General features: G+C 60.1%; 1 protein-coding gene across 1 annotated transcript in view; it reads right to left on the bottom strand.

The window, feature by feature from the left end:
* Positions 1–1425: 1425 nt before the first annotated feature.
* The window catches only part of BSN (bassoon presynaptic cytomatrix protein), a 45341-nt gene continuing 24262 nt past the window's right edge, over positions 1426–22504 (bottom strand). Inside the window, exons 4-11 of the mRNA XM_036870180.1 lie at positions 21882–22349; positions 14789–21433; positions 10440–12516; positions 9314–10134; positions 9087–9186; positions 8405–8536; positions 8095–8149; positions 1426–5410 (exon numbers count right to left, since the gene is read on the bottom strand). Coding sequence (XP_036726075.1) covers positions 8109–8149; positions 8405–8536; positions 9087–9186; positions 9314–10134; positions 10440–12516; positions 14789–21433; positions 21882–22349 — 10284 coding nt within the window. The 3' untranslated portion in view covers positions 1426–5410; positions 8095–8108. The remainder of the gene's footprint in view (positions 5411–8094; positions 8150–8404; positions 8537–9086; positions 9187–9313; positions 10135–10439; positions 12517–14788; positions 21434–21881; positions 22350–22504) is intronic.

The following is a 22504-nucleotide window of genomic DNA, read 5'->3' as shown; positions in this document are numbered from 1 at the left end:
GGGGCGTGGGGTAAAGAAGGGCGGGTGCAAAGTTCACAGGGTGTCGCCTGGTCTTATCGGCCACCAGGCCTACCCCAGAAGCTATCTGCCCCTGCAGCCCTCACCCGCCCCGCTCAGTGGCACCTTGCTGGGGATCATGAGCGCGTGGGCCTCTGTCTGCCTTCCCAGGTCTCAGCCCAAGTTCTTGGGTGTAGAGGGCCTGGTGGGGTCAGGCTCCACCCAGAACCAGAGAGCTTCCTGTGGAAAGAAAAACCTGGGCAGGCAGGCTCCCTCAGGACAGTGGCACTGGACTGGGCAGGTTACAATGGCAGAAGAGGGCAGGAGAGGCTGGTCAGGCCAGCAGCAATGGATGTCCCCTCCTCCATATACCCTGAGCCTGGCTGGTCTTCCACACCTCAGGGCCTTGGCTCCCTGCGCCCTGCCTTGCCTTTCACTGAGATCCCACTTGACTGGCCTGCAGCTTCTCCTTCCATTGGACTAGTTAACTAAAAACAGTTTCCACTTTCTGAGGCCACTTACTTGTGAGCATCCAGTGTGTGCAGGACTGTTAAGGCCAGAACTTGGAGCAGAAAGAGTGGCCCCAGCCACCAATCTGGGTGGAAAGTTGGAAACTAGGATGTTCATTACAGCATTGTTTATAACAGGAAAACTGGGAACATGGTGCCTGTCCTTGAGGGCGTGTGCAGTGGACTGGCTGTAAACTCATGGTGCAGCTCTCTGGAGGCCGGGCACTGGAGGATGAACATCTAAGTACTTGGAATGAATGTGTAGAAGTAAACAGGAGGCTAGAAAACAGTAAGTACTGTGCCTTCTGGCTTCTGTTTAAAATGAAAAAGAAAAACACAAACAGGAAGGAAAGACATGCATCAAGCTACTAACTTTAGGGAAGGCCAGAGGTGAGGCTGATACTCATTTCATTTATCTGTGTTTTAAAAAATTTCTAGCAACTCTGGGTTACTTTGATAAGGAGGCGCTCCCATCCTGGGGAAGGACTAAGATCTAGCAGCCCCCAAGAGTTTGGGGGTTGGAGTGGACACAGCAAGGCAGACAGGTGTAGGGCTTGTTGGCAACACCAGGGGGCAGCACCTGCTCACCTGCTTCCCCAGGGAACCAGGCCCTAGAAAGCTGTTTGTGCAGCCCGGACACTCAAAGGCTGTGGAGGCACAGTCGCTCAGCAGTCTGCCCAGTGAGCTAACTGCTCCCTCCAGGTCCAAGCATTAAACCTGCCTTGGGGCGCCTTTGTGGAGAGGCCCACTGTCTTTGGACAGGTTGGTATGAACTCAGCCCTGGCCTTGCCAGTACTTCTGCAACTTTGCCTTTTCACTCTTTTCCCTTTAACTGTGAAAAGGCAGGACTGTCACAGTTTGGGGATTTGTTCCTCTGCCTACGCCTTCCCATTTCAGAAACCACCCCAGAGACAGTCTGTAGGTTGTTTATATCAAGTCCTTTTATTCTGATACCACAGAATTACCTTGTTACAATACAGGGGGAGGGACACTGAAGTACCACGAGTTCTCACAGAGCACAGGAGGACGGCACACAATTCACAAGGTCATGTGGAGGACTCGGGTCATTCATTGCACTTACAACTGTAAACTTGTTTGTTTGACTTTGTACAGCACTCTTCCCCCCTCAAATAAAGAAGGAGAGAAGGAAAGAAAGGGAGAGAGGAAAGAAGGGAGGCAGGGAAGGAGTGAGGGGGAAGCAAAAACAAGACATGGAAGCTAGCAGAGGAAAGGCATTGGGCGGCCACCACTCTCCAGGGCACTGCACTTAGAGAGAAGGAGCTGATTTGATCCCAGAGGCCAAATGAGGCAGACACACACACACATACACATTCACACACTTGTTCACATGCATACACACACAATATCTCATGACTTCCATGGCTCTCCAGTGCCACCCCAGTGCACATGGCAGCAGGGCTGCTGGTACCCAGGGAGACAGAAATGATATCTCTGAGGAGTTTCAGTCGGTCAGGCCTGTCCCTCTGACCCTGTTAGAGTCCACAATGACAAGTATTTACAGAATAGGGGGAGGGGGCACGAGGGCAAGGGAGGGGCCAACAGGCCAGGACCTTGTTGTCATGGCAAAGAATCTGCCTGGAAAACTCCCCACAGGCTCCAGAAGACAGGCCATAGTTGCTGCCACTGCTGCCCACTCATCATGGGCCCTGAGACCACCCTCTCTTCCCAAGGACTAAGTGGATGGTGGGGAAGGGGGGTGTCACTGTGAATGCATTAGGCCCTGAAGTAGACAGAGGCGGCAGTGCCCTTGTTCATGACACTGGGTCGGGGGAGGGTGTAGAGAAGGCCTGGACTGCATCCCAGAGAACCCCTTGCCAATGTGGAAATGTGCTTGGTGCTCCCCACTGCCCAAGGCATCGAATACTGGTCCCTCAGCCTCTGGACCCCAGAGCCACAGCTGTATCCACACAAGGGCCAGGACACCTGTGGCCCAGAGGCCTGCTCCAGCCACCTTCACAAGGGGTGATAGGTACAGATGTGTCCTGTGGATACGCTGGGGGTTAGGGAGTGGCAGATGTCAGAAATTTCAAACTCAGAGAGCTTGGCCAGAAAGGAGATTTGCTGAAAAGTCAACATTTGAGAGCGTGAAACTAGCTTTGATGGAGGCTGACCTGCTGTCATCTCCCTGCCTGTTCCCTGCTCCTGGTCCCATCCCTTGGCCTTTTATGGGGAGGATCACTGCATTAGTCCCTCATGTATCCAGCCACTAGGCACATCCCCACAAAGACCTGGCCCTGGGTGGTCAGAGGTGCCAGATGGTGGCCTCCTTCAGCCCTTGCACAGACGGCCTCATACAGCCCAGGCCTGATCTCTGGGATGAGGCAGGTGTCCCGTTGGATGGGTGAAGCCCAAATCCAGAAGGGCAGGGTCTTAGGCCCAACACAAGGGTTGACAGCCTCCTATCTCATCCACAGCTGCCAGAGGTGGGCCAGGATCCCTCTCTGAAGGGGTTTGTAGACCTTACAGGAAAGGATGAGAAATGTGGACCCCTGAGAAATGCATGGTGCAAACCAGAGCACTCTGGAGGAAGGCCAGGCCTGGAGGGGTCGGGCAGCTACCACCTGCCGCACTCTTGGCTCAGTCGTAGAGAAGCTGATGAGCAGTGGGATACTTAGGCTTCAGAGATAGGGGCTGGCAGGGAGTTTAGGTCCTGGAGACAGATGCAGAGAGTGTCACAACAGAACCTTCTGTAAGTTTTGTTATTGAGAAGCTTCCCAAGAAACTCAGCTTGAAGCCACTGTCTATGTGAATACGCACTCTGATCAAAGATGACACTGTCAGCTGTCCTCACCACAAATGCCAAAACTCCAGCTCTTCCTGAGCACTCTCTGGCCCCCTGGCCAGATCTCCTGGCTCACAGACCTTTGAGCCTCCCAGCCACAAAGGAGAGGCACGGAGAGGTGCAGTCAGGAGCTGGGCCCTACCCTTGGCCTCTGTCTCTCTGGCTACAGACGCAGCCCAGCTCTGCTCTTGAGCAGTGCCCCGCTGGGAAGGGGCGGCCTGATGTCTCTGGCTCAGAGCTTGGGTAAGTGGGGGAGTGACTTACAGATGGAAATCCTACAGCAAACCTTCAGAATGTTCACACGCACACATCCTGTGCGGGCTCCCACCACGTGTCTCCTCAGAGACATCTTGGTCAGAGAAACCTGCAGGGGGTGTGGGGCCTTGTCCTGCCGGGCCCACAGCCTGGCATGCTTGGGCAGCAATTCTGGCGGGTCCTCACTAGCTCGTGCAGAAGTTAGCTAGAAGCACTCCTGAAGGAGAGGTTCTGAGACAAAAAGAACTCCAAGCAAGAGGGTCGAGCATTGAAAATGGATGAAATCGTGCAAAGAGGCTGCGAGCTGTGCATGCTCCACTGCAGGACAGGCGGTGACTCGCCTGGCAGCAGCGAGTCCTGCCACAGGTCGAACATGCCACAGACTGAGAATTTCACACACACGGTGGGAGCGGGGGAGGGGGAAGGGAGCGAGGGGTTTGATATGAGCATATCTATCCAGTTTCTCAATTGCAGGTTTGCAATTAACTCCTTATACATAACACGGAATTTAATAAATATTAACAGTTGTCTTTGAGGGTTTATATTTCATTGCATAGAACGTTAGAGATGAGACTTGTGGCTGTGCCCAAGGTGAAGGGAGGCCCCTAAGGGAAGGGCCTCAGGGAAGAACACCGCCCAGTCCACCAGGTGGATGGACAGCGCCACACTCCCCAGCGCAGGGCCCTGGGCCCTTCCCTTGGCTGGCAGAAGCCCTGGCCCCTCTGCTCTGAGCATGTCCACTGGTGATGGCTTAAGAAGGACTGGAGTTGCACGGTAAACAGAGGCGGGCTGAGGGGCCTCCCTAGACCCCGCCCTGGGGTTGTGCTCTTGGTGGCCTGCTGCCCACTATTGCTTCTAAGTCAATATTCTCCCTGTGCTGAGCAGGGGCAGAGCAGAGAGGGAACCAAACCATCAGTCACAAGGTGGTGGTGGAGGGGAGAGGCAAGGAGGTGAGCCGAGAGAGCGAAGAGAGAAAGGGTCGGGGGAGAAATAAAAGAACAATGTTTATGAGGTATACACTTAAATCAAACTGAAATGATTAAGGCTGTTCTTGAAATCAAAAGAAATCCCCAGGTGTACGAACGAGGAGCCGGCTGGTCGAGACAATGGTGGTACCGCTGGGATGCTCACGATGACTGGGGGTGATGGCTTTGAAGATAGTGGCGGGCGTGCTAGCACGCGGCCACCCACGGGCTGGGAGAAGCCTCAGCCAGCGCCCACGCTGCTTTTCGGTGCTATGGCCTCTTATTTCAGCGATGAGACAGTGTTAGGTCCTAATGTTTGTAAAGTTCTCCCAATCCCACGCTAGCCACATGGAAGTCTGCTCCGGTGTCACCCAGGGGGCAGGGTGAAGGGGGCAGGGCCCTGTGGCCACAGAGGGATCTGAGCCAGCTGGAATGTGAAGGAAACAGAGCCCGGGGCCCCCAGCCCTCAGTCAAAGCCCCTCTCCAAGGCTGTGGAAAAACTTCTGGCATTGTGGAGGGAGGGCAGCGTCCGTCAAAAACAGGCTGCGCGTGCCCAAACTCTGTGTATAACGCATTGGTAGCCTGGCTGGCCAGGCCGCAGAAGGCGGCTGTGGGAAGAGCAGCAAGACTGCCGTGTGGCAGAGCCTGCAGAGAGGGTTCCTGCCTCCCAACGATGGCTACGCCTTGAAGGTGGTGCCCTGAGGAGAGCAGGGTCTCTGGAAAGACAATCACAGGTCCCCCTGGGCCAATGGTCCCACTTGACCAACAGATGTTTCACCCCGGCAGCTGCTGTTAGAAAACATCCCGTCCTCAACTGAGGCCCGCCTGCCACGTCCCACCTGGTGTGAGTCTTTGGGCCAAGGTTTGCCAGATTGTAGATGCTTGGAGGAGAAAAGGAGGGAGGGGGGAAGGAAACAGGAAAGACAGAAGAATTTTGTCAAGAACTGTGGACAGCTGCTTCCCGCCCACACTCCTTCCAGCTGTCTGCCACATGCTGACGGCCTGGCTCCTCCTCACCCATGGGATCCCACCCCACTGAGGCTGGGGGAGAGGGGTGCTTGGGCAGGTTTGAGGTCATAAAGAGAAGATCAGGAAGAAAGAATCAGGTTGGCCAGGAAGGGCCATTTCTTTAACACAAGTTGCTTTTTGTTTCTTAAGAGTGAGGGAGATGGGATTTTGTTTAAAACAACGAGCCTCTCCCAGCCCACTTCTGAAATTTCCACAAAAGACACCAGGAGATAGACACTCACAGAAGCACTGACCGCTTGGCCCAATCAGCCAAATGCCAGAGCTTGAGGGTGATTCTTTTAATTATGAAGTTAGTGGTCTCAGTAGCCCACGCACATCGTGTGACAGGACACAGAACAAAAGGAACCATGCCAGTGGTCCCTTTCCCTCCCTAGTGACAGTGCCCTGGCCCTACACCCAAGGTGGGTCCTACCATAGACCTGGTCCATGGGCTGCCCCTCTTTCCCCTCCCTTCAGCACAACTTCTGATTTCATATCTGTTTCAGGGCAACTCAGAGGAAACATCCAGCTGGGTGGGAAAGTGTCAGGGAGCCCGCTGTCGTGGGGTGAAGGCAGGAGGAACACTGAGGTGCTGCACTGTGGCTACTCTAATTAGAATAAATTCTGGGCTCTTTACTTTCGCCTACAAAGCCCACCCCAGCTGGCTCCTGCCCCCCCCCCCCACCGATGTCACCCCGACCATCTCTCCCCTCCTCTGTGGCTCTAGCTGTGCTGGCCTTTTGTCTGTCCCTGAGGCCTATCTGTCTCATCAGAGCCTCTGCGGGTGCTGTTCCCTCACTGGGCACATCCCACAACAGCCTCTTCTCCTTCCTTGAGCCTTACCTATCACGGACCACTTTCTCTAGAGTGGCCCCCTCCGTGCCATAATCCTGCTTCCCTGGCTTCAGAACACTTACAACCTTAAGAAATTATCTTTTAATCTCATTTTTTAAAAACTTATTTATTCTCTCCCCCTCTTAACGGGCTGTCAGCTTCAGAGGGCAGGGACTTGGTCTTGTTCCCTGCTGGATCCCCAGAACTCAGAACAGGGCCCAGCACCTACCTAGGGCCTGACAAACATTTATTGAATAAATGAATAAATGGATGGGAAACTGGACCTTTCCAGTTTCCCCGCTAGTCCTCCAGAGATAGGTGGCCCTTTTGGCACTGCACCCAGCTCTCTCCCACAAGCAGGCCAGGCCTGGGCAAAGGCCTTTGCTGGCCCCAGCGCTCCCTCGTGATTTGCTTGTTGAGTGCCTGGCCCTGCCAAACACACGCCTGCTCACCATGAGAAGCACCCACACCTCCATACTCTTAACAGTAGAATTCGCAAAGGCAGGGTAGGAAGAGGACCCCAAGGCTATGGAATGGGAGGAGGTGGTCCCTGGCTGTGCGCAGAGCAGCACCAACAGCCGGCCTACCCTCCCCGCCATCCTGCATGATGTACCGCTTCCTCCTTCCCGCCCAGAGGCAAGGCCAGGTCCAGAGGAGGCTCTAGGCAGAGGCTTCGGATCCTGCTTTGGCCATTGCAGCCCAGAGAGAGCCAGGGCTCCCATCCTGAGGCCCTTCCACTCTCTCCCTGGGCTGACCTGGTCTGGAGCTGAGACTCATGTCTGGGTGACCTCCCTTTCCGCTCCATCCCTTTCCTGTCTGCCTCTCCACTCATTCTGCTTTTCCACCTTGCAGGTCTTGAACTCAGCCTGTGAAGCCAATTGTATCTTGACGTCACACCAAGGGCTGCTAAGCTCTCCAGGGTTTGAGGACTCCAGCCTCATCTGAATGTCTGGAGCAAAGGTACCAGCACTAGGCCTCAGGGATGGGGCTTTGGAATCAGTGCCCAGTGTACAGACCCCAAGTTGTGGGGCACGGTTGGCTCTGCCGGGCCCTTTCCCAAGGTTACTACCTGAGTCACCTCAGCCAGCTCAGTTGTCTCTGCCTCCCAGGTAGCAGCTGGGCCCATCCTAGCTGAAGGAAGCCCACCAGGTCCCTCCTAGTTCACACTTATAGGAACTGGGTCAGTCTGGTCAGCCAGGCCTTGGCCCTTCACTCCCTCCTCTGCCCCACCCAACCCTAGTCCTGATACTCACTGTTATACGCAGAGTCCAGAGCTGCGCCCAGGCCTCTGACTCCAGAGATTTTTCCACAGCAATGATATCATCTCCCTTCATTTCCTCAAGAGCCTGGGGAGCATTTACAGAGGAGGGCTGGGAGGAGCTGTATCCCAGGGGGACCCACCTACAACCTAATGTCAACTCATAGCTTTAGGAGCCCTGCTGGGGGCTAAGGGGTGGTAGAAAAGGACAAAGGGATGTTGGCCTTGGCTTCCCTTTGCTGGGGACCTCTACTGTGTTGGCCCCATGTTGGGACCTCTGCGCACAGGGTCCCTCTTCCTCTTCCTCCTCCCACTCTCATAGGGGAAGGACACTGCAGCTCTGGCCACATCACCCACTATTGAAGACCACATTCCTCCCAGAAGACCCCGCAGGACTTAAGAGCCCCGACTCGAGCGCCTCAGGCCTTTCCCAGGGGAGGGTGGGTACAGGCAGCTCATACTCACCCTGCAGGGCATGGTCACCAGAAGGAGGAGAATTTTTTGCCAAAAGCAGACACAGCTGTGACAGAAAAAGGAGAGGTGTCAGGAAGTCAGGCTAGGCTCCCTCCTAGTCAAGGCCATTTGGCACAGTGAAGCCAAGCTCAGCCTAAGGGGCAGGGACTACCCAGAGAACCACTAGACCACAGCAGGTGGGCCCTCGGGCTGGCCTGTGCCTGGGTGACTGAGCCCAGAACCATTCCCCAGACCCGACCTCTGCCAGAGTAGGGCCCTGGAGCAGCCGTCCACCCTGGACCTAGCTGTAGGCAGTGCGTACCTTCCGTCAGCTTGCCGGCCTGCTCTGCTGCCCCACCAGGGAGGATCTTGGAGAGCACACTCTCCCCGTTGGCACCTGGCTGGCCGGCAGGAGCCCCTGGGGTCCCTCCAGGCTTGGCTCCAGCCTTCATGCCTAGGGGTAAAGAAACCACCATCATAAGCTGTGCTTGGCCTGGCTCTTCAGGGTCTGAGTGGGAGAGCAGCTGAGAGGAAATCTCACAGGTACCCTGTGAGGTGGAGGGTGAGGAGAAGGATAGAGAAATAAAGAGAGGAAGGTAAGAGTGGGAAGAAAAGGGGTGGGAGGAAGCAGAAAAAAGGAGGTTGAGGAAGATAAAGAGGGAGAAAGGGAGGAATAGGCAGAGGAAGATGAGAAGGCAGAGGAGAGAAGGGAAGGGGAAGGAAGGAGACAGTAAGAATCCATGGTCCTGGCCCTGTGATCACCAGCACCTTCGAGATTCCCTGCCCAGAGCTGCCTGGGCCCTAAGGCCCCAGTGCTGGTGATCCCATTGGCTCATTCTAACCCCAGGCTCGTTTCTGCTGGGGAGGCCTTCAGTGCACTGGGCACCTTCTCAGGGAGCAGTGAAGGCACGCAGTGCAGGGGAGCTCAGGGTGCCAGTCAGCACAGGGAGAGGGCAGCCCAGGTACTCTTGGTCATAGCCAAGGGCGTCCAAAGGCAGGCTCACCTGCAGGTCCAGGTCCTGGTGGTGGCTGGGCCTGAGGAAGTCTCCCCTGCTGGGGTGCTTTGGCAGTCCCTTTAGAGCCGTTCGCCTGCTCTGCCCGTGGCTGCAACACAGAACCCATAGCTGAGCTACCGCCCGTCAACTCTGCCCAGCCTGGAACCAAGGGGCTGTCCAAGCTGCAGTCCCAGCATCCACCCTGGGGAGGATCCACGTACTGGAGCCCTACTTACTGGTCCTGATGGCTGGGGGCCTGTGGCTGTTGAGGGCCCTGGCTGAGGCTTCCCTGCTGGCTGGCTGGCAGCGGGGGCCGGACCCCGGGCAGCTGGCTGGCCCTGCTGCTGCAGGCAGGCCTGCGAAGGGGCCTGCTGCAGAGGCTGTAGCCCGAGACCCTGCTGCTGCTGCTGCTGCTGCTGCTGCTGCTGCTGCTGCTGCTGCTGTGTCTGCGGCTGGCGCGATGCTGTTGCTGAGGGCGTCTGCCTGGATGGAGGCGGCTGTGACTGCTGTGGACCTGGAGCTGCCTGCCGACCTTGCGGCTGCAGCTGGAGTTCTGGCTTTGGCTGCAGTGCAGCAGGCCCTGAGTGGGCCTGCCGGGAGCCCTTCTTGCTCTCAGAGGCATGATGGTAAGCTGATGGAACACGGGACGGCTGTGAATATTCACCAGAGCTGGGGTACCCAGGCTGACCCTTCTTCTGCACGGTTGGGGCAGGGCTGGGCTGAGGGTGAGGCCGGGCCTCATGGCGACTCAGGTCTCGAACGTGTGGTTTGGCAGCACGCCGGCCCGGCTCCTCGCCAGTGTGGCGGCCTGAGTGCCGCCCGTGGTCACCATGGTGTCGGTGTTCCTTGGCTGAAGCATGGCGGCCCAGGCCACCCTCATCGTGTGGCCACAGGCCCTCCTCGGGGGGCTCATCGTAGTCGTGGTAGCCGTGCCTGGCAGGGCCTCGCTTCTGGGAGGAGGAGGAGACTGCGTGGCCCCCGTGGTGCCTGAACCGGTCAGAGCGGGCATCCCGGGGCTTATCAAACCAGTCTGTCTCCTCCTGGCCCAGGTGATACGCTTCAGGGACCAAAAACAGAACACCATCAACCCCCGGGCTGGCCGCAGTGGGAGGCCCAGCTGAAGCCATGCAAGGAAAACAGAGGGTGGGCGCCACAGCCACAAGCGTAATGCCAGGCCCCAGCCCCCTCCCACAACCGGGCCAGGGCGCGGGTGCAGCAGGCAGGAAGGGCAGCCTGCAGCAGGGCCCACTGGGTGAGGCGCCAGGCCAGCCCCACTGAGACATCTCAGGGCTCAGGGCCCCACGGGCGGGCAGGCCCCCCAGGTGCTGAGCATCTGCAGAAATCACCCCCAGCTGCCATTACCTTCGCTGTCGGAAACTACGCAGTGGGAATCATCCAGGATGTAGCCCTCCTCACACTTATACGCGTGGGCCCGTGGTCCATCCTTGACGTGCTCCTGGACGTCAGGCATGGAGTGGCTGGAGCAGAACTGTGGGCAGGTGTCCCCCGGGGGGAGGGTGCCCCCAGCAGGGTGGGGCCGCCCCAAAGGGCTGACGGGGCTCTCCTCTTCAGAGGCCTGGCTCCGCATGGGGGGCCGGGTCCGGCCATGGGCCATGCTCAGAGATGAGGGCTTGGGGCCCGCTTTTTGAAGTCGCTCCACAGCCTCCCGTTCCCGCTCGTATCCCTTGGCCCGGCCACTGAAGTCATGGCTGGAGAGCTTCTCCCCGCTGTATGCAGATGCCACCCGGGACCGGCTGCTCCCACTGTACATGCGGTCATCCTCCTCCACTGGGTCCCGGCTGGACACCCCGTAGTACCTCTGCTGCTCATACACATTCTTCTTGAGCCCGTAGGTGATTTCGTCCTGGAACTTCCTGCCCCGAGAGGCCAGGCTGCTGCTGACTGCAGGGGAGGGGTAGGAGGCCAGGTCTGACTCTACATCCTTGGCCTCTTCGATAGGTGAGAACTTGGAGATCTTTTGCTCCATGCCCTGCTTCCGGTGCTTGCTGCGCTTTGAGGAGACGGCAGCCGGGGCCAGGCTCTTGGAGGGATGCTTGGGCCCCACGGGGCCTGGGCTACACTTCTCTGCTCGAGCCCCGTGTCTGTAGTCACTGTCACTGTAATAGTGGGTGCTGGCTAGTCGGCCATTGCTCTCCACGCTCCTGTGATGGACGCTCTTCCCACGGGGGTCGTAGGAGTCCTCCTCGGATTCTTCCTCCCCTCTGGTATAGCAGCAGGGCAGTGTGGGCCCCTCAAGGACACCTGGTTCTCCTGGCTCTTTCCCTGGACGCCCACTGCTGCTCGGCCCCAGGGGCTCCAGCCTCTGGCTGTCAGGGGCAGTGGAAGCACTCTCCTTGGTCAGCTCACTGATGTCGTCAATCATCACATAGTTCCGAGGGACATTCTGCTCCAGGCTGGTGTAGTGTGAGTCAGAGGGGTAGGTGGGGGCTGGGCTCAGGCTCACACCACTACGGTCACTGGCCCGTGGCAGCTCAGGGGCCTTTCCTTGTTCATAGCTGCTGCTTACTGCTGGGCCACTATAGCTGGTTTCAGACGAGGCTGAAGACATGGTCACGACAGGGCTGGCGATCACCTCATAGTTGGTGGGCACCTTCTGCTCCAAGTCGGCTAGTGATGTCTGGCGTGGCTTCTGGTGGGGGGTACGGCTGTCAGTCGGGACTGGGTAAAGGGTGCTCTGTGTGGTTGGCATGGGTGTTTGGGCTGTATAATGGCCTGTGGGACGGAAAGCCTGCTGGCTTGGCAGGCCAGGCTCAGCAGGGTAACTGGCGCCGGGAGGAAAGGCAGGTGCTGGGTACGTGCTGGGGCCAGGGTAGGTGGGTGCCTGGTGGGCTGGGAATCCATTCTGTGTTGGCCCACCGCTGCCTGCAGCGTACTGTGGCGCCGGAGGTGGGAACCGGGGTTGCTGGAAAGCAGTGGGGCCGGAGGGAGTGGCAGGAGCAGCGGCAGTGACAGGGAAGTCTGCGTACTGGCCAGCCGGAGAGGCACAGCCCTGGAGCCGCAGCTGGTTGAGCTCACTGTCTGACAGGTAGTCGCGATGCTCACTGAGACCACGCAAGGGCGGGTAGTCACGGCCACCCCGGTCTCTGGCCAAAGACTCTTTGCGCTGGGTGATGCCCAGCTCCAGGTACTTGAGCTTGGCGTCGATCTCCTTCTCCTCCTCGTCCAGCTCTGCCTGCTTCTTGCGCAGCTTGGTGGACTCGTGCTCCACCAGCCGCAGGTCCCGGTCCAGCTCCCGGAGCAGGCTGGCCTTGGTGGCAGGGACAGCGGTGGGCCCCACCAGCCCACGCTGCAGCAGGCTGGCCGCATACAGCTGTGGGGGAGCCTGGCCAGCCAGGGGCAGGTGAGCCTCCTCTGGAGGGGGACTAGGCAGTGTCCGCTTCACCTTGCGGACCAGGCCGTTGGGTGGCAGCGCCGACACCTGAGACAGAGGGAAGGGCGGGCAGCACTGAGACCCAAGGTGTGGGTGGCCTGGCAGGGCACAGGGTAGAAGAGCCCTGGCCTGGGCTGGGGTAGGGGCTGGGCTCCACACTGTCAGTGCCCTGATTCATCAGGCAGCCTTGAGGCCTGCCCTGCCCACCCACTGGCCTTGGAGGGAGGGCCTGTGATCATCTTACAGGCCTTCTCCTCCCCAGACCTCGGGACAGTGGGACGGGAGGAAGCAGCAGATGCCCCTCTGTGCTGGTGTCTAATACTGGCCTGGCACACAGCACGTCTCCAACAGGCTTGCCACCCTCCGCCTCCCACTGAGGGTACTGAGGTGAGGAGAGTACAGGTCTGACGGCTCTGGGTTTGGGTCCTAGCAGCTGGCAGGGGCCAAGGGCAGTGGAGGGCCATGGACAGGAGTGGAGTGGGTCCTGGGCCCACCAGGGTCCCAGAGGATCATGGCAGGGGGCGCATGCTGACTGGATGTCAGGTGCTGCAGGCTCCGAGTCTTTTCTGCCTCCTGCCCTCCTCGTCTCTAAAGTGAAATGCAGTTCGGCCACCTGTCCACTCTCCTCCTCCCGCGGCCCTGTACCCACCGTCTGTCAAACTGTGCCCTCGGTCTGGCCCCAGCTCCTCCACGTCCCTGTCAGCCTACCGCTCTCTGAGGCTGCCAGACTCCTCTAGGGCCTCTCCAGCCCTATCTCTGGCTACCTGGCTTCCCAGTCAGGGCTCCCTAACATGTTCTCCATGGGGTCCTCCTCACCTGCCCAAGGCTCCACATTGCCTCAAGGTCCACATTGCCTCAAGGTCCACATTGCCAGAAGCTTTGTCCTGGGTCCTTCCATTGTCTCTACCTCCCAGGCCTCTGGGTTTTATGGACCACTCAAATCCCCTAAACACACTGGGGACTGACATCGGGCTTCTTACCTTTTACCTTGCCAAGAAACTACATAAAAGCCTCCCACCTACTTTCACCATATGTCATAAAGGAAATGATAATGTGTCCCCAAACCTCAGGACGAAGGGTGGCCTTTGATGGAATGGAATAAATTTCCCTCCTTGAACCCCTCACTCTGTTGTCTGTCTTTTGTCATTTGGTCTCATACCATGAGTGCCCATCGTGGCGTGGCACCCCCCATGGCCAGCCCATGGGACCTCTGTGCCGACCCTAGCACGGAGCCAAGACCACCTGCCTCTCTGACGTGCCTTCCCTGCCAGCCCAGAATCCTGATCCCACCCACACCCCTCTAGCCTGCATACCCCAGGGCTCTCCACAACCCAGACTCACCTCCACAACCCCACCCACTGGGGCCTCACCTCTCTCCTCTCTGCATCACACTCAGAAAACGGGTAAATATACCTTCCAATGCCTCTGGCTCCTAGGCGCTCTCCCCAGGGCCACTGTGCAATCACTTCCTTCAGTCCATCTGCCCATATTCTGCCTAGGAAACTTTCTAAGATACCCATCTTGTCCTGTCTCACCTGCCTGAAACACCCAGAAGCTCCAAGGGCCTTTGAGAAAATCCCAACCCCCTCCTGGCCTGGCACTCAAAGTCCTTGGTGTCAGTCCCTTGCAACCCCCATCTTCCTAACATGCAGGCCACCTCTCACAGTCCCGGGACATCACTGGCAACTAAAGCCACAGATGAGGGTGAGTTTAGACTCCAGGAGCCCCTATCTAGGGCAGCAGACAGGTGTGTAAACAGATTTGCTGAGGGCCAGATAGGGGCATGGGACAAGATGAGGCAGAGAGCACGCTGCAGCCCACTGGAATGGACCTTGAATGGTAGTCCAAAGGGCTTTGGCTTCCTGTGGGGCAAGGGAGCCAGGCCGGGGCTGGGGAGTGGGGAGCAGCCCAGCCAGGTCGGTGCTATGGTTTTCTCAGGAAACATCCAAAGAAGAGATTTGGAGTAGGAGGGGCCCAGGCTGGAGGGGAGAGCTGAGGAGGCCTGAAGGGGGGAGGTGGCAGGGACTGGACTAGATACGGGCTGTGAAGAGGCAGTGCTAGGGTGAGGCTGAAGTTTCTAGCAGGGTCTGGATAGCCGTGGGGGCCCAAGCGTGAGTGTGTTTTGCCCAGGATGTCCTTGCTGGGCTGCGGGCTCCACTGGATGTGCATCGAGATATGCATCCATTCCTCGACTCCTAGCTCTGGGCCTCTGGAGCTGGAGGTGACTCCACCCCCACCCCAGGAGATGCCCCTCCCTGTGGGGCCCCCCAGGCTAGGCAGAGACCCCTGTCCCACCCTGGACCAGCCCCTGTGCCCATACCTGGCTACCCAGTATCCCCTGGTGCTGGTAGAGGGAGAACCTCTCTTTGGCAGACTCCTCGGCGGTGGGGCTGAGGGGCTTAGGGTCAGACAGGGACCGCTGCAGGGTCTTCATGGGGCGCGGCAGCGTCTGCTGGCGGAGAGCGCTGTCAGCCGTGAAGTGCTTCTGGGGACTCACGTGAGCCTTGTTCAGCCTCTCACTGGAAGCAAAGGAGGTGTCCAGGAGCCGGTGTGGGGACAGGGGTGAGACTGGTGAGTAGAGGACCTGGGGGGACTTGGGAGGCTGGCGGCTCACAAGCTGTGAGAGGGACTCCGGGGGCAGGTGGGCCTGGTATCCAATCTCCAAGGGATCTGGCTTCTTTTTTTCGAATCTGCCCAGGGGCCCTGGGGTGACGATCTGGATGCCAGGCAGGTAGGGGCTGATGGCAGTTGGCCCTACAAGCTGCGGCCCGGCCGCACCCTGGGCCTGCCCATCCGGCTCCGTCTGGCAGGCCAGGCTCTCCCCACGCCCAGTCTTCTCTGGCGCTGATATGTACCTGACGATCTCCACCTTGGGGTCGGTGGCAGCTGTGATGTGGATGGCTGGAGAGACTCTGGGCAGCTGGTCAGGCTCTGTCTGCACGGAGCAGTCGCTGATGGTCTGGATGCCCACGCTGCTCATGGCCCTCATGGCGGGGGCGGCAGTGGATGATGAGGCAGTAGCATCGTGCTTGCTGTCGGAGCCAGAGTCTGAGTGGCGGGAAAGACGGGACCTGCGGCGGCGCACTGGCTGCTCCCACTCGGCGCTGTCCTCGTCGTCCGTCTGCACGCTGCAGTCAGCACTCCGCCGTGCCCGGCGCCGCCGGGTCAGGAGGTAGCGGCCCTCTCCATCCTCATCATCCGTCTGCACGCTGCTGTCTGCAATCCTCCTGACCACACAGGGCTCTGGCCCTGACTCTGGCTCGCACACGTCCCGCAGGCGTGGCATGGAGTGCCGCTTCTTGATGCCACTGCGGCCTGCCTCCCACTGCTCCTCAGTCTGCAGTGACATGTCCGAGGCGGAGCTGGGGAGACCCCGGTGCAGCACGGGCTCACGAGGCTGCCCAGGCCCCTCAGGCCCAGGCACGGCAATGAAGGCCGCATGGGTCAGGGGTGGCCAGTACTGGCCATTCTGAGCCAGCTCTGTGGCAGCTGGGGGAGGCCCTCGACCGGGTGCCTCACAGGCCACAGGGAAGGGAGCCTTCTGCCGCTGCTTCTGTTCCTCCAGCTGCTGCTGCAGCTGCTGCTGCAGCTGCTGGATCTGCTCCAGCTGCAGACGCTGCTGTGCTAGCTGCTCCCGCTGCAGGGCGAACTGAGCCTGCCGTTCCTCCTGCTGCTGCTGCAGCACGTGGTGCTTGATGGTCTGCAGCTCCTGCAACTCCCGCTGCACCAGCAGCTGCTCTTCCTCGCGGTGCCTCTGCAGCTCCACACGCTCCCGCTCCAGCTCCTCCTGCAGCCGCAGCTGCCGCAGCTTTTCTAACTCCACCCGCTCTCGCTCCAGCTGTAGCAGCTGCTCCTGCTGCTTCCGCTGCCTCTCCTCCTGTGATGCTTCCTCCTTCTCGAGCCCTGGCCGGCTGAGGGCCCCACTGCCGCCCCCAGGAGCAGCATCTACCGGCGGCTTCTGGCCAGCCGCTGGGGCTGGGGCTGGGGCTGGGGCTGCTACAGCCTCCTTGACAGCAGCAGGGGTGGCTGTGGAAAGAGGCTCTTCCCGAGCAGCCCCTGCTGGCAGCTCTGGCCTTGGTGGGCCCCCAGCCCCTGGGGCCTTGGCAGCGGCAGGCTTCCCCAGGTAGACAGGACCCTCAGCAGGTGGAACGCTGGAAGCAGTGGGGAATCTACTTGGTACAGGATATCGGTACAGCCCTGTGGGCCCAAGAGGTACCCGGGGGGCAATCATGGGCATGCGTGTCAGGCTGGCGAGTGGCACGGCTGTGACTCCTCCGGATGCATAAGGCCTGTACATGCCACCACGCACCATGGGCCGCAGTGCTGAGGCAGGCTGGGTGGTGATGGGCAGTGTTGCAGCGATTGGAGTGTTGATAGTCGAGTAGATCATGCCGTCGGCTGCACGCACAGTGGCTGTGGATGGCAGCAGCTGTCTGATTGCTGTTCCCTGGGCTGCTGTAGGCCTGTACTGGGCCAGGTTCCCAGGACTTGGGTGGCCCTCCGGGAAGGTGGGGTTCCCAAGGAGGCCAGGTCTGAGGGGAGCCAGACCTTGCGGGGCACTGAGCCCCGGCTGGGGCTGATACTGCATGAGGTCGGGGCCACCGCCACCACTGCCACGCCGCCCTCCGTACTGGTCCATGGAGTTGAGGGCAGCACACATACGGCTGATCTCACGGGCCGTGGTGGCGCTGTACTGGGCCAGGCTGGCCTCCTGGAAGCCAGATGCATCTCCCCGTGGGCCATATCTATGGTCTGAGTAGATGTTTGACACTGAGCTGTAGCGCCGCATGGGAAGCGGGTGAGTCAAAAGGTCTGTGGGATGACGTAGGTCCGTGAATGAACCATACTGCAAGCCCTGCCCAAGGTAGCGTCCATCTGCAAAGCCCAGGCTGTAGGAGTGCTTCAGTGAGCTGAGGTCCATGGCTGAGTCTCGTCCAGGGCCCTGGAAGAGGTGACCAATCCTGTGGGTGTGGTAGTTGAGGCCAGCCTCAGCCAAATTGGTGTCGGACATGGAGGAGTACAGCCTGCCAGGGAGGCCCTGTGGGTAGGGCCTCTGCTCCTCATGGGGCCCAGGCCCCCCGACCACCTGTGCCCGGTAGGTGGGGGCCTCGGGAGGCTCAGGGTCCCGGGGACTGTAGAAGGGGCCGCTGCTTTGGCTGGGTGGGGCAACATCTGCCACACTCTTCTCAGGTGCGCTGGGGGCGGGGTGAAAGGTACCTGTGCAGCTACTGCCAAAGGGGAACTTGTAGACCATATCACAGCATGCCAGCTGGCTCTCGGGCCTCATCCCAGTGAGGTCCAGGGCACCTGCCGGCTCCTCTGGGAGCAGTGTGGTCACAGTGCCTGCTGTGCCTTCTCCCATCTGCACCACCACTGTATGTGGCTTCCTGGCACCTGGCAAGGCGTGTGACCGCAGCTCTGCAGGGGTGGCCCGATGGGGTTCGGAACCAGGCTCTGGCACTGGGCCTGACTTGAGGCCAACACTCTGGGCAGTGCCCACCTGAGTGATCAAAACATCCCTTCTGGCCAGAGGTGCCACCTGGCTGGGCAGGTTATACCTGGAAAACTTGGCCTCCCTGGGTCTTCCTCGGGGCCCACCACGGTACGGGGCTGTCTGGACGGCCTGCTCTACCTGCTTGACCTGGGCCAGGCACACGGGGCTACCCGCACCCTGGCCAAAGTCCAGCCGGCTCTGGAAGGGGTCTCCATAGACCACAGGCTGCTTCTGCTGAGCCATGAGCACAGATGAGGCCATGGTGATGCTCACGGTGGTGGCGGTACTGAGGAAGGCATGGGTCTGCTCCTGGGCATTGAGGTTGATAACCAAAGGCTGTACAGCGGTAGACTGCCGTCCTGGGATTGGATCCAGAGCAAGGCCGTACTTCCTTGCTTCCACAGCAAGAGAGGTCAGGTCCATGCCCTGGTCAGTGAGGATGATGGGCGTGGGCTTGACGGCTGTGCGAAGGTCTACCACGGCACTGCCAGGGGGCCTGGGGCCGGGCTCGACCCTAGATGTTCCAGGGACGGAGGAGATCCGGCACAGGGAGATGTTCTCAGCAGGAAGGGCGCCCCAGCCGTATAGTGCCAGGGGCCCATCTGCACCAGCACTGGCTGCCCGCGGGAAGCCAGGTGGCCCAGGTGGCTCTGGGGGCAGCTGAGGTGTTGTCTGGCTGTAGCTGTGGGTGGTGGGCTGGGTGTCAATGGGTGAGCACACTGGGGAGGTGGAGGCACTGGCATGGACCATCTTGGTCTGGCTGGAGGCATCTGACGCCAGTGTGATGACCATAAAGGGGGCATCCTGAGAGGACTGCTGCCATACCAGGCGAGGCGTGCTGGGTCGGTGTGGCGTCTGTGTGCCCTGAGCCACTGTGGGTGTCGGGGTGGGGGCACCAGGGCTCCGTGGCATGTCCGAGGCAGGGGTCAGGCTTGGCGTCTGTGTAGAGAACTCTGCTGTGGCCCTTGGGCCCAGCTTGCCAGGGGAGAATGTGGGACTCTCTGAGGGAGAAGATGGAGAGAGAGGGGGGCTGGAGCCTGCAAAGTAGGAATATCCCCGGGAGGTCTGCAGGGTGCCACTCTCGCCATCACTCACACTCAGGGGTTTCTCTCTGGCAGCCCGTCCACTGACAGCAGGGCCACGGGGGGGCTGGGGTAGCTCCTCAGTTTGAGACCCATAGTTTGCAGTGGTTGGGCTCTGTCCATAGCTGTGGCCAGTGGAAGAGGGCAAAGGGCTGCGCTCAGAGCCTGCTGGGGAAGTCGGAGTCACGTACCCTCGTGGCAGGCCAGCCGGACAAGGAGCCACAGCTGTGGAGGCTGGAGTCCCAGGGCCCTGGGTAAAGGTTAGGCCTACTTCCTTGGAGGCAGAGCTGGGGGAGGCAGGAGAGCTGTGCAGCTTGAGGGGGTCCTGAGGCTCCTTTGCAAAATGCTGAGTAACACGGACATCGGGAATGACTCGGCCCCCACTGCTGTCAGAGGAGGTGGAGGTGGAGAAGGACACAGGGGCGGCGAGCTGGGTGGGACTGGTACCAGGGGTAAGCGGGCCGCCATTTTGTTTCATTGGGTCCATGTATGCACTCTCGGCATTCAGAAACTGCTTCTCCTTCTTCTTGTCCTCAGCAAAGGCCAGGTCCCGTGAGGAGGCCTGATGCATGCAGGCAATGCTTTGTGACGTCTGAAGGATCTCCTGGTACACGGCTGCTCCCAGGCTGGCTGGCGTGCCCTCCGAGGCCGGCTGAGCAGCCCCACCATAGTCATGGTCTGGGGTGTCCTGGTATTCAAAGGAACCCTGGCCCCGGGGGCCTATGGGCTGAGAGGGGCCACCATGGGGCCCACGGCTCCCTGCTGCCTGGCCTTGTTGCCGCTGGAGCAGCTCGGCCTTCCGCATCATCTCCTCGTAGGCCTCCTCAGCGCTCTTGAGGGGCCGGCCGGAACTGGGAGTGGTGGTGCTGCCCAAGGGCGTCTCGGTTGGAGAGTAGAGGGACATGAAGGTGGGCAGGTTGTACTCACTGCCTGACTTGTAGAGCCGAGGGGGGCCACCATCCAGGGCTTCAGCCTCTGAGTCAAGGGAGGGTGAGGGCGAGTATTCGGAGCAGGAGGAACGATGCAGCTCCTCCATCTCGGCCGCCTGCCTCAGCTCCTCCGTGGGGGAGGCATCCTCAATGGGTGACAGGTTGCTGGGGGGGGTCTTGGAGCGCTCACGCCGCCGCTGGGCCCGCAGCTCCTCCTTGTCACGCCGGGTCTTGCGGGCCGTGCTGCGGATGCGCTGCTGCTCCACCTCCCGCATCTTCTCCTGCTCGCGCAGCAGCTCCTCCTCTTCCCGCAGCTCCTCCTCCTCTGAGGAGTCCTCGATGGTGGGCAGCAGGGGCCCATGTGAGCGGTGCCGGGCCTTGCGCTGCTGCTTGGCTTCTTCCAGCCGCTGCCGGCGGCTGGGGCTGCTGTCGCTGTCCTCCTCCAGCGAGGACAGGGAGGTGGGCGAGGTGCCCGAGGTGTAGCTGGGCGTGGAGCCCGGCAGTGTGGAGGAGTGCTCCCCACGGGAGCGGTCCTCAGGCGAGCCCGTCAGGCTCTCCATCTCCAGCTCGGGCTCCCGGTCCAGGCTGGGGTCGGGGCCTTGGCCCAGGTCCAGCTCATGGCCGTAGCTGCCCGTGCTATTGAGCTCGATGGTCTTGAAGCGGCGGAGCCCGCCCTGCAGAGCCTCAGTGCCGTCTGCGGCCTCTGCTGGGCCTCCCTCGGAAAGCAGCTCCTCATAGCCCGTGGTGGCGTTGTGGGGCAGGCGCCTCTTGGGCAGCGCTCCCGGCTCTTGGCTGGGCTCGGGCCTGGGCCGGGGGCTGCCCTTCTGGGAGCCATGTTTGACCGGGCCGTGCCCGGCGGGGGCAGCGTCATCCTCCTCCAGGTTGTCTTCTTCGGCACTCATCTCCAGGATCTGCCGCCTCATGAACTCCTCATCAGTCAGTTCTGCTGCCCGGGATGGGGGCTGGGGCGGAAGAGGGGACAGGCCACCCTCACTGCTGTCCTCCACGTAGTCGTGCCTCAGCTGGCTGCCGAAGTCGTCTGAGGACTCAGCCGTGTCCTGCTGCTCCCTCCGGCGCCCCCACTCCAAAGAGTCTTCTTCCTCCAGGATATCCTCCAGCTCCTCATCCGAGTTGAAGGCCTCGGGCATGATGGACAAGGAGTGGGGCCGCCGCTTCTGCTCCTCACCACTGCCGTAGGGCGGCTTGCTCCGCTCACCACTGGGGGCCGGGCCCTGGGCCCCCAGCGAAGGCCTCATGCTGCTCCCCACCTTGTGGAGCTCAGAGGGGCTGGGCGGGCGTGGCCCTGTCGCCCCTGCACTGTCCAGCTGTTCCACCTCCTGCTGCACAATGCCTGTGATCTCACTCTGGGAGCTGGAGACACCATCGGAGGAATAGCCTGTGTCGCTGAGGCTCTGCGGGCTCCGAGACAGGTCCTGAGAGTAAGGCTTGCCCACCGGCTCCTGCAGCAGGGTGAGAAGCAGATGCTGACTCCCCATGGCAGACAGCTCGTGGGGGGGAGTCCAGCCCTCTCCGTCAACCCAGGGCCCTGGGGAAGGGTACCTCCACCTCCCAGGGGATCAGGGCCCACCACCCACTCCATTGCTCTGGTCTTGAATAACTTACAGGTTCCATGTCAAACCCCAAGCAGCCCGAGGTTCTCAAAGAGAAATTTTACTAAATCTAATGGCAGCAGAACCCAGCAAAGCATCCAACAAGGTGTCAGACACAGAATCGGCCTAGAACTCACAGGCTCCAGGCCCTCTAGGGCCTCATCTAGGCATCCCGGCTGTCCTCTGTGGCCCCAAAGGGCCTGTCCCAGGTCTACATCCCAGTCCCGCAGGGAGTTAAGCCCTTCTCTAGATTGCCCTGCCCGAAAGCTAGGATCCCTGGGAAGTAAATGAGACTGACCTCCGCCTCCCTACCCTTGGGGGCTTCTGGAACCCCCGCCTTGACGGGGGTGGCAGGTTCAGTCCTCCGCACCCCAGCCTTTGCTTTAGGAGTCCCAGGGGGCAGGGTAGTCTCTGGAGGTGGCTTCGGCACCGGCTCAGCTTTAGCTGGGATTCCTGTCTTCTTTTCCTGGGCACTGCTCGGGGTCCTGATGGGTTCAGAAGCCCTGAGGGGCTTGGCTTGGGGACTGGCCTTGGTAGGAAGGGGACTGGCCTTGGTGGGCAGGGGACTGGCCTTGGCAGGTGGGGGGCCTGATGGCTGGCCCAGCCCTGGTGGCCCTTTCTGCTTCGGAGGGGCTGTTCCAGCTGCATGGTGAGGGGTCCCTACAGGGGGCTGCCGTGAGGCGGGCAGGGTCAGTGGGGTCGGCTCTCCCAGGCTGCCCTCCAGCAGCCGCTTAGTTTGGCAGTTCAGACAGAGCCACTCAGTTTTCTGTAAGGAAACGAGAGAGGAGGGGTTTGATGAAAATCACAAAGACACTGAAGTACTCAAAGATTATTCCTGTGACTATTTCTGTAAACTTAAGGAGGAGAAAATCTCCCAAAGCATGACACTAAAGGCACGAGGAGAAAAAGACTGATACATTT

This window comes from Balaenoptera musculus, chromosome 11 (genome assembly GCF_009873245.2).
Source record: "Balaenoptera musculus isolate JJ_BM4_2016_0621 chromosome 11, mBalMus1.pri.v3, whole genome shotgun sequence".
In the NCBI taxonomy this organism is placed as follows: Eukaryota; Metazoa; Chordata; class Mammalia; order Artiodactyla; family Balaenopteridae; genus Balaenoptera; species Balaenoptera musculus.
Note: the sequence above shows the minus strand (reverse complement) of the source record. Positions and strands in the feature narration are given on the sequence as shown.